The 20,305-nt window shown below is 36.0% G+C and overlaps 1 protein-coding gene across 1 annotated transcript in view; it reads left to right on the top strand.

Annotated features, from left to right (window-relative positions):
* The window catches only part of LOC148662025 (semaphorin-3D), a 71,703-nt gene that overhangs the window by 30,307 nt on the left and 21,091 nt on the right, over positions 1–20,305 (top strand). Inside the window, exon 3 of the mRNA XM_088636683.1 lies at positions 19,514–19,674. Coding sequence (XP_088492809.1) covers positions 19,514–19,674 — 161 coding nt within the window. The remainder of the gene's footprint in view (positions 1–19,513; positions 19,675–20,305) is intronic.

The following is a 20,305-nucleotide window of genomic DNA, read 5'->3' as shown; positions in this document are numbered from 1 at the left end:
TCTTCAAAACAGGTCAAACGAACATATTTGGTGTTGTTTTGCCTTACCTAGGCCTAAGGGAAATTTGGAAGGATTCGTCTGCCTTTCTGGATACACCCATATTAAAAATCAAATGACTGATATTGTTTCTCCTAGTAAAACAGAAAGAGAGGCTGATCCCTTCCCACACAGAGGATAAAAATAATTTTATACTGTATATCTAAAATATTTATTTACAATGTCTCCATATATTCCATTAGAGCTTTTTTCAAAAGCTCATATTCATGTCAGAGAGTTGTTGTATTCAATAATCCATATGTATTAAAATGAGCTTTTTTTACACAGATCTGTGACTAAATGCCCAGTGCAAAATAGAAGAGATACATGTAGATTTATATATGATAATTGTAATCACAGTTAGAAAGTTTAAAACTGGACATGTCACATATTTTTGGCCTCGGTAAGGTGAGGGTGTTCTTTTTAATTTGCAAAGACCTGTATTATATATTTCTGCTTAGCTTCATTTTCTCATACCAGTCCATTTATTGTCCTAGATGACACTAAGATTTGTTTGCAATGTGTAATAATGGAATTACACTCTAGTGAAATGATGGGTAACACCACAAAAAAACAAAAACACCTCTTAAAAGCTGGTTTAAGAGCACAACCCCAGAAGGGCCTGTTATTATCTTGATACCACATCAATCACAAGGGACTGACCTCAGAACCATTAAATCAGTCAGGTTTCTGAGATCATAGAACAGCATGTAAAAAACTTGATCTCCCTTCAAATAACAGGCCATTTTCGCTTCGTTCAAGCAATGGGTACCATTATCATCAACCCATAAAACAGTAAAATAGAAATGTGCCTCTGCTCACTTTCTTTGAATTATGTCCTTAGTCATAAAAACCTCAAAAGACTTTTTGCCAGAAAAATAAAAATAAAAGACAAATGGAGAATGAAATGAATTAACTGTTACCAGACTCCTTTATGTTGCCTTTTAGGCTTTTTTATAATCTGTTAAAACACCTTTTGGTTTTCTTGTATGTCCTTCTTTACTGTGTGACAGAATTGTGGGTCTGTAAATCCAGGAAAGCTGCTCAATATGAGTTTGACCCCTGCTGAACTGATGAAGTGGGGATTCTTGAGGTTAGAAAGTTAACAGCATCTGTAGATGTCAAAGCTGGCTCCCATTCAGCTTTGCAGAAAGTTTTGATGCTGATTTTTGGGATGCAAAGAGGTCAGATTGCTTAGCTTGCTGTGATGCATTGCTACTGTCATAATCACAGGGGAATTTAATTGACTTGTACAGTTCATAATTGAACTCAAGAAGATAATTGGTACTGATAGTTTTAATGCGTTGGTGATTGAGTCAGCTTCCTCTGTTTGTGCTTGTTTAACCTCAAAAGGCAGAAAGCTGCTGAACGAGAAATATTAAACACTTGCAATAGATGACTTTTCCAAAGTTACTGTACATGCAAAAAAAGCAATATTGAAAGAATCCTGAAGTTAAAACAAACCAATACAAAGTGTGGCCCTGTATTGGTATTCATTCCTTAAAATGGGTTTATTATTTGAAGTTAACTTGTTTCACTTATTCATTTTGCCATGAGTGAATTTCAGCTGTAGACATAGATGTTGTGTTCAAAATGACTGCAGTTTCAAATTATGTTAATTACAGGGTTATTTAGATGGCTGAACCTTTAAACAACTTCTTCTCTTAGCTTTCTTAGCTCATTATTTTGTTTTGCTGAGGAATGGTGAAAATGTTTAAAGTTTTATTGTACATTTACCTTTTTTGTGTATGAGATGTTTTTTTTATCCTGTTAGAATAAAACAGGATGTCCGCTTCTGTGTCATTTTGTTGTGAAGATGATTAATGCCTTTCAGTTTTGCTTACAAAATGTTAATCTAAGGAAAGGCAAGAATGAAGGAGTAGAAGTCAGCAACTAATTTAAAATATGTGAATCATGACTTGACATTAAATATGAAAGGTGGAAACAGACAGAAGACCAAACAAGCTATCGCATGTGCTGTCAAGAGAGCTGACTTTTGCTTTCCTAAGGGTTGTGATTTTGGCTTTCCAAATGAATTCCGTATGATGCATGTTACAATCTAAGCATTGCAGTAGTCTTCAAAAGATTTAATTTCAAGAGTTCAACTTAATTTAACAGTTTTAAAAGACATCAAATATGAAAATATAAAAAATACTTCCAGTTGGTTTTAGTTCCACGTGATACATGTTGCAATCTAAGCACTGCAGTTTTAAAATAGACATCAAAAATGAAAACTTTAACAGAACATTACATGATTTCCAGTTGGGTTTATATTAAGTTATTATACCTATAAAAACGCTACTTTGTAATACCTGACTTAAATAATTGCAACTTAATTGGACTTATTGCGTGAATTTATTGTGTGATTAGGGTGAAAGAAATTCACAATAAATTATTTAATTATATTCTTTTAAATTTCAGTTTGTCACTGTTTTTGTTTGCCTGATGTTTTTTAAATGCCCAGGAAACATTGTGCATGCCATGACTTTTGACCTGTGGAAGTGTGTTATCTGCTTTTCGAAACAAAGCTGTCATGTGATGAGCTGTTCACTCACTCATGTCTTTGTGGTAATGAGGTGCTGTGGATAAATGGAAGGGTTAAGGTTGATGCCCCCTGTTGGACTTCAGCATGGGCGAAGAGATCACTCTGAAATTGATTAAAAAGCAGAGCCCAAGTTTGGATTTCCCTGTGTGAGAGTGAAGGAAGTTTTTTCATTTTAGCCAATGTGGGATGAAATCATGAAAGGTGATGTCCCTGCTGCCCAGATGCACCATCAGATTTTGCTTTACAGTTCAGCAAAAGCTCCCCAAATGGAAGCCAATTTCTAGATGTCAATGTTTGGCGGCACATGTCTGATTTATACCATATTTCCATGCAAATACAATTTGACTGTGGGTTAACCAAATCTAAATATTTTTCCCTCTCCTGAGTACTTAATGGTCTTTCATTTTTTGTGGGTGGTCACTTGTGCCTGTTTCCCACTGGAGTGGACATAAATAATTTTGGGTTGGAGTAGCTTCTGTCCTCCATGTTATTCCTTTTACAAAATGTTGACTTAACCTAAACTGACTTCCTGGCTGTTCACCCTCAGTTCCCCATCTGTCGGCCTGTTATTTTCCCCTTTCAGTGCAATCTAAATCCTTTCCCACTAAAGCTAGTTTCCACTAGTGGACAAGAATAGCTTCAAGATTTAAACTGAGGTGTTCAACCGTTCTCAGTTCTGATGTTTTGATAGTTTTGGAACATATATTTTTGTTTTCCCTCACAGGGCAAAAGTTAGTCATCGTACTTTATACATAAAATGCATGCAAACAAATAGAAAGCCCTGCATAAAAAGTAGAAAAAAAAGCTAACAGTGCATTGGTTCATCTTCCAATAACACATTAAGTTACAACATGGCTTTGACTACATGGATCTGTTCACAGATGTCTTCAGTGATATAGATCCACTCAACAGGAGCCAATGGGTTCTCCAAGAGGTGACTCAGTGGCTTCTTGTGGCCTGAAGTGCTCTTTCTCTTAACATTTTATCTGCTTGTAAACCACTGACACTCTGTCATTTTTGCCAAGTCTGCTTTGCCATTGCAGAACACACTGATGACAATGCCTGATTTCCTTCTACTTTATGGTCTGCACAAATCATGGGATATATGACATATTGGACTATTCCTATTACTTCGGACAGGAGGGGTCACACTTACGGCACATTGCATTCTCTAATATTTTGGTCATACAGCATTGACACTTTACAAATTTATGAGAAACAAGAAAAATGATTGCAATATATGGTTTTCAAAAGCACCATCTTAACAAGCTCTCTCAGACAATATGCACAGTTCATCTCGACCTAGGCGATCTAAGGATGTACTTGAGAAGGCAGCTCTTGTATCACACTGTCCTGTACTGCTCTGTGCATCACATATATATATCTTCACTTCATCAGTGACACTTGTGCAATTAAACACTGAGCCTTTGCCCTTCTTGAGTTTAAAAGCCACAGAACATACTTTTTTACATAACGCAAAACAGTACAGCGTAGAGGTCAACAAGATGAAACCAAGCAAAGAAATCTGTCGTCAGTCTTGCTTTTAAAGGCTCCAGCAGGGGTTACCTGATGATTAACTTGGTATATTTCCCAGAGTTTTTAATTAATTAACAATAATAACTACTTGCATTTACTGTGTGTAGCATGTTTCATCCCAAATGATCAAAAGTGCTTTACACATGAGAAGGAACCTGCTTCATCTACCTCTGGAGTGCAGCACCCACCTGAATGATGTACAGCAGCCATTCTGTATCACCAGTCCCGCTACACAGTAGATCAGGTGGAGGTGTGAGGAATTGCTTCAGCACTTGGAATAAAGGGGAAACTTTACAAAGCTGTGATTGCATAAACCCAGTGGAATGTAGCCAAATTACTAGGGTTTACAGTGAGAACAGTGCCAAAGGAACTTTATTGACGAGGTGGGCAGCTTCTTGGTTTAGCATCTCGTTCTGTCCTACAGTACAGTTTCCCGGTATCAATTTTGTAGAACCTTTAATTATCTATTATTTTATGGGAAAAGAGGAACAGATTTTGTGGATGTTTTGAGCAGTTGTGCCATTACTGTTTAGAGCTGCAGATGCTCATCAGAAATGTTTGGGTGATATGGAAATGTATGAACAGCATTTCAAGTTTATGCATAGTTTTTTGAGTGAGAAATCCTTTGGTAATACTGGACCCTGGCTGAGATTTAGTTAGGAGAGTCATCGCCTTGACATAAAAAATTAAAGCTTCTGTCTGATTTGCTGCAGTGAGTTCACAGACCTCTCGGTCATCATCACAAACCACTAAGACACTTAAAAAAATGAAAAGAATTTGTTAACTTGAACTGGGAATGAGGAGCCAATTCAGAGACCCTCACATGACCTCTCTAAGTATCTCTTACATTTGAAGGCAGGCTGAGTGAAATAGGCCATGAATCTAATGGCAGGGGTTGGTGGGGTGAGGGGGCGACAGAGCGACTGGAGCAGACAGCAAGCTATCAACACAAGTTTAATGAAACAGAGCACTGAGAGGTTACAGTGTTACTGCAAATCATAGTCTTGGTCTTCTACTTCAACAGATGAAAACATGGTGTCTATTAAAGTAAATTGTAGCTGTAAAATTCTAAGAAATTTGATTTATTTGCTATTATAGCTAAAATCTGAATTGTTAGGGCAACTGTAGAACTTGAATGATACCTGTACAGTATATTCTGTAATTCTAGTTGAAACTGCAGTTTAGATATGACTTTTTTACAGGACTTACAGTATAGGATTTTAAACAGTATACCTACAGTTTTTCTTAAAACACCCCTCCCCCACATACAGAGGCACAATTGTTTTCAACATTTCATTTTAACAGAAATATAAAGACTTAATATGACATCAGCTGTTTTATCTCATAGTTCTGTAGTGTACAGAAATCGAAAAACAATAATATTATACCTTATCTTTTTCCATTTCTTATGAAATAATACTTCTTGGAAAAATGTTATCTTTTGTGTTGTAAACACATCATTCTTAGATGACAAGGCAACAGTGTCAGGAATAAAAGCAAAAAAAGAGTACTTGACTATTCTACTATTGTAAAGAGTGTTGTGGTGTGTAACATTAAGATTATGACTAAACGTACATTTCCTAATGCATATATCATTGCCTTTTCTTCCACAAGAAGTGCTATCAAGGTATTTCCAGATCTCGCAGCCTCTGAACTTTTGAAAAACATGTTCATCAGTATTTCTAGGATACTGTTATAATTTTACCTAATACAAGGTGTAAAGGTTCTGTAGACATACTCAAGACAGTAATTCCCTTGTAGAAGTCATAATTTTGTGTTAATTTTGTGTTTGTGACATGTGTGCTTTTAAGTGAAAAGATTGCGCCTGGAAAGCTCAGGTCAGACAGCAGGAAGGATGATTCTAAAATTGCATTTAGAAAGAGCAAAAAAAAAAATCTTGACCCAGTCACAGGAAGCAAAAACAATGGCTTTGGGGCTTTTGGGGTCTGATATCAAAGGGTGCAAACTGGAGCTGTTTTTGCGATGTGAAAGATGTGCCCTGTGAATGGGTGGGGTTTATAAAAGGGTAAGTTGGGCAGGAAGTTAGAGAGATGTCCAAGCTAGGAAGGAAAGAGGCTTTTATAGGGTGGCAGCTTTATGTCCTGCAGAAGATCACTCTTTTGCAATCATGGAATGGAACAAGCTATAGCAGACAAAAAAAGGGCAGAGGTAGAACAGGAGGTAGAAAAGAAGCTTGTAACATTTTATTCATTAACAATACATTTACTGTGGGTTCTGGACTGGATTAACACTTTAAAGTCTTTTGTTCGAGTCTAGGTATGTTTCTTGCTCCATTAGAAAGCAGTTTAAATAAAGACACTAATGGCACAGGTTGTACTGAGTTCAAATCAAATGAAACGTACTTGTCAATGTATATTGTCAAACAACTTAGCATTTAACCTGTATGGAAAACTATTTTGGGATTATTGGTACATTCCTTCATTGGTTTGGCTTTTATTTGGTTATTAACAGCCAATCTGCAAATTTTGGCAGTTTGAAATGTGGTGATGTTTACATTCTCAGCATGTTAATATAGACAGTATATTGTACATTGCCTCTTTGCCAGAATATTTTCCATCATGATCTTGGGTTTCACTGGTGCTTTGATGACACTCTGAGGCACTTGCAACTTAAGTCCTGCCGTTGTGGTTTCTGCATTGATTTCATTGTCTTTGCTGGCGATCTAAAATTGAAACCTTGACCAAGGATAGATTTAATATTTTCCTTCCACTGGTGCAGAATTACCTGATTAAGGTTCATGCTCTCAATCACAAAACCATATAGTGTACATGCCATTTCTGAGTGGATTTAAGATTCTCTTACTTACTTATAAATCACAAACAGCTAGATAAAAAACAGTCTAGCTCCAAAAAACTTTAAAGATTTATTCTATGAATATATTCCAACACTTACTCTGAGAACCACAACTTCAGGTTTTCTTGTCCCTAAAAACAATCTCCACATAATGAGTGATAGAGCTTTCTTTTGTGCAGCACTGTGGAGTCCATTGCTTGGAAGTGCACCAAACATTTCTTAAAGACCTATCTTTTTAATATAGCTTGTAATGTTTTGTTTTATTCTCAGTTTTGGTCAGTTTTAGTTGTTCCTTTAATTTTCATCTTATGTGTTCCATGCATGTATTTTTGTTAAATGATTTCTAAATAAATGTATTCCTATTCTTTAGAACAGTTTCTAACAATTAAATAATATGCCATTCATAGTTAATTTTTAGATCTTATTGCTTACTGCTGATCTCCATAGTTGCATAACAAGACATTGTTTTCATGAAAACAAAAACATGTCTCAGGTGCAAGCCTTGCAGTGCAGAATTTTATTAGTGGATTGGTTTCCCATTGAACTGCCATAGGCCTGCACTAAATGTGGAATATACTGTACCACTGTGTTTATGGACGATTTGTGAAGTGTACCGACACACTGACAAAAAACCCCTGGGATGGTTCATTGAGAGCTTTGTTTATTTGCATACAGTGTCTATTGTTGATCCCCGAGGTACTAAACTCGTTTTGCAGAGTGCTGAAATTTTACCTGAGAAGACCCAGGATTCCTTTATCAACTGTTCTGGGCATGCTTAAACTATGTTTTTTTTTTTTTAGTTTTCGTGTCTTTTTAAGAATGATTGACATGAGCAATACCCTTAGAGGCAACTATGTAATAATGACCCGACTTCTTGTTTGGTATTAGATGAGAAGACATGTACTAGAGGGGTGGCATGGTGGCACAATGGTTAGCATTGCTGTCTTACAATGCTGGAGCCTTGTATTCTAATACTGGGGTGTTATCTGTGTTGCGTTTGTTTGTTCTCAAGATGTTCACATGGGTTTCCTCTGGGTGCTCTGATTTGCTCCCATAGTCCAAAGTCATACTGGTAGGTTAATTTACTTCTGGGAAAAAAGTCCCCTGTAATGGACTGGCATCCTGTCCATGATGTATCCTGTCTTGCTCCCATTGCATTTGTATTGATCACAAAATGGAGGGATGGATAAACTTTTAGTAGAAAGAGAAAGTGGCTATGAATTAAGATGTTATTTCTGGAAAATAAATGTTTTTATCCTACGTTTTGTGGGGGGCTGAATGGGCAGAATGTACAATTATAGATGGAAGCCTCAGTTCTTCAAAATGTATTGTTGTTAAAACTTAGAATACTCATTCTACTCATTACTGTTCTCTCAGATGCCTCTTGCTTACATCCTTTTGCAGTCAGTAAGGATTCCTGTTGCTCTACCACTGGGAGGAAAGCTGGGATCAGAAATAGCATTTAGGTTGTAAAATGGTCCTCTTTCTCCTCAAGCCTGTTAGGCACAGATAGAGTTACTGTGCTAACAAACAGGATTAAGAGCACTAAAGTCTCTATTGATGAGAGCCGCCACAGAGCAGCAGTCGTTTAAAAGAGATCATCACAGTGATTGTCTGCATAGTGTTACTTTTGAGTGGGTGAGGAAAGAAAGACAGAAAAGGAAAATGTCATTGCTCAGAACTAAAAAATGAAACCTCACATGAACTGTATCCCATGTGTGTTCATGATAATTTATTTTTTTTATTCTTTATGTGGGTTCTTTGTCATGTTTCATAATTAATTACTATAGAATTATGTACAGTATGATATGATCTTTGGTTTAAAGCCAAACCTTGTTTATTGAGACATGTTTATTTGTTATTCTTAAACAACAGCTGTAGATTATTTTTTTGCTAAGGATTCTCTGACTGAATTATAACAGATTTGCTTTTAGAAAAGTTACCAGTGACAAGAGATCACTTGGTTCATCTTCTATTTGAAAAATTTTAGGACAAAAAGAATTTTTTCCTGAATGCCAGGGGAATGGATGATACAATACAACAATGTAAAGTAATGTCTGGAAAAGTTGATCATCACAGTGATTGTCTGCATAGTGTTACTTTTGAGTGGGTGAGGGAAGAAAAGGAAAATGTCATTGCTCAGAACTAAAAAATGAAACCTCACATGCACTGTATCCCATGTGTGTTCATGATAATTGATTTTTTTATTCTTTATGAGGGTTGTTTGTCATTGTTTCATAATTAATTACTATAGAATTGTGAATGCTATGATCTTTGATTTAAAGCTCAACCTTGTTTATTGAGACATGTTTATTTGTTATTTATGATTCTTAAACAGAACAGCTGTAGAGTTTTTTTGTTTTGCTAAGAATCCTCTGACTGAATTACAACAGAGTTGCTTTTAGAAAAGTTACAAGTGACAAGAGATCACTTGGTTCATCTTCTATTTAAACAAATTTAGGACAAATATTTGATTTTTCTTTCCTGGATGTCAGGGGAATGGATGACACCATAAAGCAGTGTAAAGTAATGGCTGGAAAAGTTGAAACAACAGTAAAGTTGAAACAAATAAAAATAATAAACACTATCACACTATGTTCTAGTCAAGGCAAGATAATCATCCCGGGCCAACATAATTTATTATGGGAGTGAAAAGCTGAACGAGGGCTTTGCCCCCTGGGAGCAATCGAAAGGTCACAGTACAAAATGACTCAAAAGATAATATGGTCTTTTTCCTGCAATATGTACTTCTGTATTTGAGACAAATGTCTCTGACAGCCCCATCCAGCTGTGTAAAAAAACATTATCTGTCTCCAGGGTCTGTTATTATTCGTAAGTCAGGAGGTTTTAGAGGTGTAATCATATGACTAAGTGTTTTGGCAAGAGGAAGACTTCAGATTTAAACACTTTTGTAGCAGCTCAGTGTCTTCTCTTGTGCTTCTTTGAATGACGTTACATTTTTAGTCTCTGAAAAGGAAGGAAATACTGCTAGTTACTGCAAAACAAGTATTAGAAGAGACAAAACTGTGATATACACTTCTAGACTTGCTTTGAGATAATATGGTACAGTAGCTTGTTTTTATTATTATATTAGATTCTGTTATTCATTTTTATATCGTGTTCAGAAGAAGAATCTCCTAAAGGGACAGCGTGGTGTATCAGGGCTCATTTAGTACTTGAGCCTTTGACAGTGGAGTAACTTCCTAAGGAACTTGTATTGAATTCTCCTGCAAATGGAGGCTGACCTTTTGGTCTGTCAGAATTCAGTGCTGTTTGGAAGAAGCTTGGTGTGGTGGTTATAAGGCTTAGAGGTACCTGATAGATTATGATCGAATCCTGGCAGGGAACAGTCTGAACACGGTATATGAAACATTAGCAGAGTATTATTATACAATATAGGATGGTAAAAATACAAAGAGATTGATGAGGATTCAGATTTAAGATGCCAGCTGAGCCATTTGTTATATTTTTTAGACCACAGACTCATTACAGTTTATTGATGACTTTCTATACTGTACCAAATGTTTCTAAACCAGCTAAACGAAAATACATTTTGTAGAAACCCTAGCCGTAGAGTCATGCAGTCTGGTTGGGTATTTTGCCAAAACTGTTCTTTAATGCCTATGGTGCATTTTTTTCAGAGCTTGTCAGAAGGGAAATTTCCTGCTAGTGTGAAAAGTTTGAAAGGTCACAGCCGGGTTCTGTTCTCCAGAACTGAAATATTGAGAAGTCGGAATAACAAAGTTTAAAAGTTTCCCTTATGTTGCTTTTTCGCTGTTTGACTACGGTGCCTGTACACTACAATTTAAAACTGTGCAGTTCTTTGCAGTTTTTGTGTGCCTAGTTAACCATATAAAATTACTGTTCTTGAAATATAATGAACACATAATAAACAAATATGCTATCAGGGCGTTTTTTTGGAAGGAGATCATATGAGAAATTAGAAAGTAGAATAAAAATAATAAGAGCATGAACCTGTAGGTTTCACTATGTGAGAATGGGGACTTCTTCTTTTCAATTAAAATGGATAGTGGCAAAAGCGCACAATTTTGATTTGGAGCAGAACCTCTGAGACCCTCAGGGACAGGAGGCCCCAGAGGGTCACCTCACAAGAGACAGGCTTGATTGCTTCCTTTAGATTGTGCTCTTAATTGGGGCCAGGGTGGTAACACTGCCTCAGCCTGCCTGGGGGAAAGGGGCTTCACAGGAGAGGGCTTTTTGAACTTCAAAGGGAAAATGTCAATGTACATGGGACAGAGAGAAAGCTTGGCTGAGGAAGATTAAGTTTAGGCTTAAAAACACAGACTTGGAACCTCTCGGATATCACCAGTAAGTGACAACATGGATTACCTGTTACCAAGTCAACAGGAGTCAAAATCTCTTAATTAGGACCCACAGAGTTGAACAAGACCTTCGTTTTCATGTACCTGCAGGTCAGCTACCACAATTTAGGTGCTTTGGAATGTTTTGTGGAGTGGTCTTATTTTTACTAGCTTCCGAAATGTACATTTTTATCATGCAAATAAACAAACACTTTGATTATCTTGGGTTTAAAAGTACAGTAGTTATATCAAATGTGTTGAAACATCAGTTTTCAGCTATGCCCTGTTTAACATGAACATAGTCACTGTGGCATTGTGATGTAAACCTCCTTCTAAAAATGCATGCCAGATGCCTGCAGTGTATTATGTAGGGCTAGTTAAGACAAGATGATATCTGTGCTCTGTCAACGTCGGAAATATCTTTCTGTCATTAAGAAAGCATGGCAATTATTTAATGATTGACTGAAAAAAATTTTAAAATTAAAATAGTTTTGGAATGAAATCAGAACATTGGAACATCATAGCAAAGAAAGGTTAAGGACATGAAATTATCTAGTTTTTATTGAGTATTAAAAACAATCGACTATAACTGTCTTGAAAATATCAGGTCCCCTCATAGTCTTTCTGTTGAAGACTAAAAAGATTCAGTTTTTTAAACCTGTCGAGTGGGGTGTTTTTTTTTTTCAAACCTGGGAATGTAACTACACTCTCTTATCTGGACAGATTCCAGATCGACAATACATTTTGTATTATGGTAACTACAATTGTTCACAATATTTTAAATTAATTAGTTAAAATTAATTTTAATTTTAATCTTTTCTACAATTGAACAATTTTAACAGGCCATCTCTTATTTTAAATTCTATACATTCAACTATAAAACATATCCTTTTTGATTTGTTTTTTTTTACCAAATATTTCTTCTATATTTATTGCTTACTTTGTCAAGAGGAAAAATAAGCATAGTGTAAATGCAATGCATAGTGTAAGTGCAAAGACTCATTCATTTGTCTCTTCCTCAAACACAATGTCCTAAGTTTTATATATATACAGTGGTTTATATTTTTGCTTGTTTTCTTCTTATGTAACTATAAGGAACATAATCTTAGACCTCCAGTTGTCTCCCATTTTCCAAAGGAATGCTGGCTAGATTAACAGGTGTCTCTAAATTGACCCTATTTGCTTGTGTGCCCCTGAGTTTGTGCTCTGTGATGGACAGGAATCCTGTCCAGCCTGTTATCCTGCCTTGTGCCTTTTATACTTCTGAGAGTGCTACAAAACATTACTGTGCAGCTTTACGGTAATTAGTGATTGGATGATTTTGCTTACTGCTTACAGCACTCACTGTACTGTATGTGTCTATATGAAGTGGAGTTTTAATGAAAGTTTGAGAGTGATGAAGGCAGCTGAACTAATTAAGATCAGTTGACTTAACTCACAACTAATCGTGACGTAATTGCTTCACTTACAGTACCATACATACCACACGTCGTCCCTTTCCTCTTCCTGGCTAGTTTTAGCATCCCTCCTCCACCCCAGTTCTACCCGTGCAGCTCCCCAAGCTTGGTGGATGCCTTTTCACCCAGCATGGGGCTCTTACTAAGCCAAGCAGGTTAAGCCAAAGTTTGCACTCAATCCAATAAACAATTCTACTGTTACACAGTCTTTGGCTGCTGTCATTCCTCATGAAATGGCATTTGCCAGGCAGCTGCCCAGTTTTGAATTTTGTCTTTTTGAAAATCCTTTGTTGCTTCTGCAGTGTTTGCTACATATCTTATTGTGAACCTGTGAACATACCGGATTATATATTGCTAAAGTAAATAAGAAGAGTAGGAGCCCTGACTCGGACCCCCTTGGTCCTTCACCCTAAATCACCCTAAAGGGTTTCACCCTTATCTGTACTGTTTTCTACTATTTAACAACTAATCAATCAAAATCCAAATACATGCATTACGTTAGATGCCTAACTAATCTAAGAATTAACAGTTTACGTGGTACTTTATCAACAGCTTGAGTGAAGATGTTTAGTCTACAGATTAACCTTTGTTAAATATAAGAGGTTTGTTTGAGATTTAAGAAAAAGTGAACAGGTGGTATTCTTTAGTCTGCACAGATCTATTGCAACTAATCAAACTACAGTATGTGTTGACTTCTGACATACAAATGCACCCAACGTACTGTTTCTGAAAATGGTCTTATGTAAACAGAGAACAGACCCCCAAATATGTTTTTTTTTTCAATATGGGGCTATGTTGAGTATATGGTAAAATCAGGATGACATTATCAGCCCTGTGTCCTGGAGACAGCTGTTGTACTGTACATCCAGGCTTTTGCTCTTTATCAACCATTTCTCCCATGAGATTCACAGTGATGATGCTAATATTACCTGATTTACATCAGAATTATTTTACCCATGAGATTCAGAATCTGTTTGGATAAAGTGATCTAACATTTTCTATGGGAAGTATTATATACTGGTGTGGGTCTCTAAAAAAAAACTTATATACTCAGGTTCCTTCATGAAAATCTCCACATGCTGAAACACAGCACTGCTATTCAGATATTGCTAATTCTTTTTCAACTAAAATTATATCAAACAATGCAGATAAAATACATTACCTTATGGTCCATTGAAAGTAGTATTCTATGTTTTATCATTATTCTTCATATCGATTGAAGATAATTATTATTGAGTAATATAAAACACTTTTCTTCAGAGTGACTTGCAGTTGCATAATTGTACCGTACAAATACAAATATACAAATATACAAATATATAGATAGTGTGCCTGTTTGTGCCATTTGCTGGAGCAAATCAGGGTAAGTAATCCTCTTCATTTGTCTGTGCTCCTAGTCACAACTTCACACTGCTGCCTTACTTTGTACAGTACAGTATATACAATGTAAGCTTCAAAGTACCTATGAAGACTGAAGCCATTTGTGAAAAGTAGGTAATTAATTTTGACTTCAAAACCTCTTGTATTATTTTCAAAATGTTGTCTTTAAAGCTAGAAAATAGAACTAAATTTCTTTGTAAAAAGTATATTAGGGACCTTTTAACTTCTCAGACGCATTCATGTGACTGAAAGCATCGCATAACCTTCTCCCTTTATTATGAATGAAAAAGTTAATTTTTCTGTGCCATACAGATACATGTGTTTTGGTTTGGCAATCCACAGTTCCTTCAACACACACCAGTTTTTTTACTGCCTTAAGAGGGCTTGTCTGTGGCTCGTTATCAAGGGAGACAGCAGGTTTACATTTTAGTTGTGATTATGGACAATTTGTTAGACAGATAACAGGGTAATTTTTGGCTCAGTGGCATTTAGCTGGTGTGGAATCTGTTCAGTGTTCAAAGCACTAACCTGGAAGGCCAGACTGTGTTTATACAGTAAAGGAGATACTGAGAGGTTCAAAGCAACTTACAAAATATGGTAGTGTTATATTTTACCTCTAACAATTATGTACAGGTCCTTTCTTTATTTTAATGAACTGATGATTGGCTCAAGTCTTCTAAATAAGTCAGCCTTTCTGCATAAATCATAATTAGGAAGATGCAATCATAATACTGCAACAGATTATTTTGACATTTACAGATAGACTAAATGTAGATTTGTCTACTCCTTAGTTACATTCCCTTTCTTGATGTAACATTTTTTGTTTTCATTTTTAGAACCAAAACAAAATAAAACATCTAATACCCAATGCAGCAAGGAAAGGAATCTCACACATTAGAGAAAAAGAAAAATAGGAAAGAGCTCAAACTAAACAGGTTATGAAGAAAGAAAAATAATCTGATCAGGCTGTCCTAAGGTTTGGCCCTTGTAAAGTATAACCTTCTGTACTTCCTTCCTGAAGAAAAATATTCTGCAGAGGATTGAAATGAAGTGCAATCTAAGGGTAGCTCAGTCTACATCCAAACTTGTAAGACTGCAGTTATCTGTGCTGTCCGTTTGATTGGAAATCAGTGTTATGCCAGTTTTGTTTTGATCATCTGCAAGCAAAAATACATTTCTTCTGTAAACGGATACTGCGTCTTCTTTGTTTTTGTAAGTCTCAAATTCAAACCTGCATAATTCTATATTACCTATCACTTCTCAGTTGAAATACTAGTGAAATTCACTGGAAAAAAGGAAAACGGGTTTGTTGTTTGGACGAAAAACCTCAGTCACCACATGTACAAGTTTTGAATTACAATCCAGACTTTTGTTATGTTGAAGTACATCAAGTTACGCAGGTTCTGTTCACTCTACTTGTATAATTTGTAAAATACGATTACAGATATATATTTTTTTAGTATTTAACAGAGTAAATTCTAAAATCAAAGATTGTGTTCCTTTCTGTAAGTCAAATAATAGAGCATTTTCCCTGGGGTAGTAATACACGTTGTTTTTGTGTAGCTGAAAATAAAAAAATCTTCACTGTGGGTTCTGCACTGAATAGTGTTCTAATACCCAAGTGCAAAACAAAAACTTACATTGTAAACTTTTAACAAGGTCTTTGTAGTTTTACCTTTTAGTTTCTTGTCTTCTAAATCATATTTTAAACTTATTTAAACTTTTTTCATTAAGCACTGACTTAATGACACTGCAGCGATTCCTTATGCTAACACTAATGCACATGCAGTTGTTAAGCTTGGCAGGCATTATTTTGTAAGGGGCACCCAACCATTTTGAGTACCTGGCAAAAAACAGTTGTTTTAATTTCATTGTTTATTGTGGTTTAAATTTATTTACTCACTCTGAAGCCGTTTGGGTATTGCTTATAGTGAGGGACAAAGGGTAAAATGGTCTGTGTTGGAGGATTCCTGGGTGGCCAGAGGCAGAATTTAATCCTGGAGATTTGCTCTAGCCATATTTAACATGCTGTAATTAAATAATCACCTTTGACCTGCTAAATCCTAAAGCCATCATCGGCCTTACCTTTCGTAAAACAAATTGACAGGCTTTTTTTTACGCAGAGCTGCGGATCGAAACTAATCAGCAGAAAGTTTTGCTTATTGATGACAGACATTAGTATTCCATTTTAATTGAATTAAACCAGTTCAACATTAATTTCTCCTGAGAGCATTGTCTTTTTCAGTTTACATTATTATGAATGTGACTCCGACATCAGGGTCATTGCAATGTGAATGATAGGTTAGCAAACCATTTTTTGACCTGATGCGTGTTGGATCTTTTTTAAGTGTCTTCTAAAAAAAGTAGAACTGTGGACTTCACATTTCATTGGGAGGTTGTTTAAACATAATCTTAGTGTATGATTTATGTGAGGTTGGGTAAATTTAGTTGAAGATAAACATCTAAATTTTCTGAAGTCTCCAGCATGTTCGTTTCAGTGTTTTATAGTAACTTTCTTTCATTCTTTCATCCTTGCATAAGCTACAGCCTAAATTTGTTCCGGTGCCATGTGGAACTGCTCCAGTTCTCTGTCTTTCTCTTAAGTATTTCCTCAAAGTGCACTCTTTGTGTGCGTCCCTTTGTTACAATTCTAGACAAATTATAATAATAATATTTAATTAGGATTAGATAAATCAAGATTCTTATATATCAAGCACTCAGAAGCACAACTTCAAGTAAAAAAACCTCCCAATCAACCTGGACATGGGCTGATTTGTCCAATGTGATACTTTCTCTGAAAATGTTGGAAGGTGTACTTTGATAACTTAAAACAGCTGGGGTATATTCTAAGAGAGGTTTGCTGCAGGCAGCTGCAGAAAAGGTTTGAATGCTCCAATTCTTGCAGAACAAATGCTGTGCATGACAATAGCACATGCAAAACAGGGAGAAACCACAAAATGTTACTCAATTTTAGATTGAGTTTGCATTCATAACTATCTTGTTTCTAGCACCTATTTGTGCTTTTCCTCCATATTTAGCTTTTAACGTGCTTTTAGAATTAAACACATTGTGAGAAATGTGCACATTTCATCACAGTTTTACAGTACCGTAACTCCAGCTTTTCTTGGAGTTTCTCCCTAATTGCTTGGGATTACTGTGTCAATGATACCGGGATTTGAGCCAGCACACCAAGCACCAAGAAACCATGTTCCCTCTACACAAATGTGTTCAAATCACAATCGACAGAGAATAAATACATTAGAAAGTGTGGATAGGGGTATACATTTCTAATGGTCTTGTTTGTTGTCAAATTTATGCAACATTTAAATTAACACAGTTCCTGGATTATTAATACTGCATATTCAAAGGTAATTTTTTTATTCCTGATGAAGGAACAATTGCCATTTCTAAGTGCTGACTGTTATATCATGCTTCAAGAAATAAAATGGAGAAAGCATATCTGAGGAGGGTGTCATTTTCCTAGTGTCCGCTGTGTGGATTGCAGAAGATATGCATTCTCCGTATGCATTTTTCCTCACATGCATAGCTTCAACTTGTAAATTACTGTACGTTACATATGATTTGTTATAATATTCCCAATGCTGATCAAAAGCTGCTGCAAGCAATGTATGCTGGAATGCCTGTGGTGAAACACATTATGGTGTTGGTATCAAAATGCATCTTCCTAAGATGTTTTGTAACTCGGAATTCTGGCTTGCTGTTCAGGAATGTGAAGCCCTGTCATCACTTGCCCATCAGTAGAGAGCAAATGCTTCATCATCCTCGCTTCACGCTGGCCTCGTCTTAGATCTCCATTTATCTCAATTAGCAGCACAAGGCCAGCGGTGACAGTCTCACTGTTTCAAGGAGCTTAAATTGTAATGCTTTCAAAGAAAAAAAAAACCCTGCAAAGTGAAAGGAATGCATCTCAGTGGCAAGATCAGGACAAACGTTAAACTTTAATATTTTAGTTTCTTTGAGTACTGCAGAACATTGATTGGGCTATTTTCTATTAAAGAAAACATAAAATGAATTAGAAATAATTACTTTAATGAACTTAAAAACAAAAAGATCTTGTAATAATAATTTATATACCAGTTAATCATTTTTGTGTGGTACCAAAATTGTGGTCATTTATTTTCTTCAGTTTTAGTTTTCATGTAATGCACAAGTTGCATCATTGACTTAAATAAATCAGTCATTAAAATACATAATGCTCATATTAACATAATGTGATACATATAAGCTAATAAATCACATTTAACAGAAATGAGATACAAGTAGAAATTGTGACAATGTAACATTTTGCACTATGAGTTGTAAAGCAATGCAACATCAATGTAGCTTTAATTGTTCCAACTTTGACATGCAGAATGATTGTGTTTTGCCTTTGGCAAGTTTGCATTTTGTTTTTTTCTTAACTTAAAAAACAAACCTTGGAAACAAATATGATTATTGTTTCATGAAATAAACCCTTGATTCTTAAAAACGCTTTTTTCAAATCTGGTTTAAGTGATACATTCGCTTTAAATCATACAAGGGCATGCTTTTTTCAGATGCAAAGCAATACAAATGAAAGAAGACGGTTTGACAATCCTTGAAGTCCAAGTGAGACGTCTTGTGCTGCTGTGTTAGTAAGAGTCCCAGTGAGCCTAACAGAAGAACAACATACTAAATGAAATGGACAGACAGGGCATACGGGGTTAATTTGCAGTGATTGTGGTAGTCATTTTCTGCCTAGTTAAACTGATGGGCCCTAGGGAAAGGATCTGAGTGTTTGACACAGCACACGCAAATAGGTTTGCTCATGTATAAGGTAATGTAATCTATATTGAGAGCTTGTCTTTCATGTGAGCTATCAACTTAGTATTGTTTTGCTGACAGATTTCTTGTTCTTAAAAGTTGAAAACGATATGAAAAGTTTTTTTCACTGAATCTTTGCTTACTGGAAATAATGTTTTAAATGGCAGTATTCTGTGTAATTAAAATTGCAAGCACTACATTTTCTGTAAAGTTTGTTTTTTACAGATTGCAGAGGTTCCTGTGAAAGCTGAAGTAGAATAACAAAATAAATGAATAGGTGTTGAATTTGCTAGAAAACCTTTTTGGATAAGGAAAAGTATTCTCCCTTTTTGTAGTACATGTACTTAAAAATATTTTTTATACATAGCTACGGCATGCTCCAGTAAGGAGCATTTTAGATAATATGTGGCTCTGTGATCCTTGTCATTGTCATTGCAAAGTAGCTGAGCCCCTTTTGTGTTACAGGCTCATGTAAGCTAGCACCATATTTAAAATAACATTAGATGTATGTGCTTTTCACATTTACAAGCACAATTCGTGCAAGAGGAGGCAAAGCTGAAACACCTTAGAACTTCTTAATAATGGGAGTTTCATCTAATCTCCTGCTCTCGTGTCCTCAGATCTCCAGACATCCAACAATTCAGCAGCCTTCTGGGCTTACAGAGAGAGTTCAAGCTATCAAGCCCTGCTGCTGGATGAGGACCGTGGGTGGCTTCTGGTTGGGGCCAAAGATCACATCTTCATGCTACGCTCTGATAACCTAAATGAGCCAGCACGCAAGGTGGGGACCAAGGACTTAATGGATGTTAGGGATCCAGGACAACACACCCTGCCTGTTTGTTTATTTAAAGTTCATGTTGGGATTTCAACTGTATCAGTGCAGAAGTAATATAAGCTTAGATAACAGTCTGAGAAGTGAGAAGGTATCACATCTGGAACTGCACCTTGTGGTGTGTCCAGAGGCCCATATTCCACCTACAGATCTACAGTCACCCATCCCAGTACTGACCGTTGTCTTGCTTAGCTTTTGAAATCTGACTAGATCAGGCCACAGGGTGATAAAGGTAATAATACAAATCTGTAGTGTGCATAGTCCTAATGTAGAATATGTATCAGAGCTAATCAACGTGTGGGCTCTGTATTCCATTCAATTACACATTTTTACTACAACCAAATCCTTAATAACAATTATAATTAGTAGGAACAATATATCAATATACTGGTCAAACCACAGTCAGCTATGGAGTGGAATGCAGGCCTGTGAAATGAGTAGCCCTGCTGTATGTTAACATGCTGCTCATGTACTGTATTAGCCTTATTTTTTTATTATTTTTACTGCAAATATTTAAACCTTTTTAAAAAAATGTAAGAATTACAACTTGTTCATATCAATATGAAACTTTATCAAAAAC

Source organism: Lepisosteus platostomus, chromosome 6 (genome assembly GCF_059453375.1).
Source record: "Lepisosteus platostomus isolate fLepPlt1 chromosome 6, fLepPlt1.hap1, whole genome shotgun sequence".
NCBI lineage: Eukaryota > Metazoa > Chordata > Actinopteri > Semionotiformes > Lepisosteidae > Lepisosteus > Lepisosteus platostomus.
The sequence above is the reverse complement of the archived record's forward strand: the minus strand, read 5'-3'. Positions and strand labels throughout refer to the sequence as shown.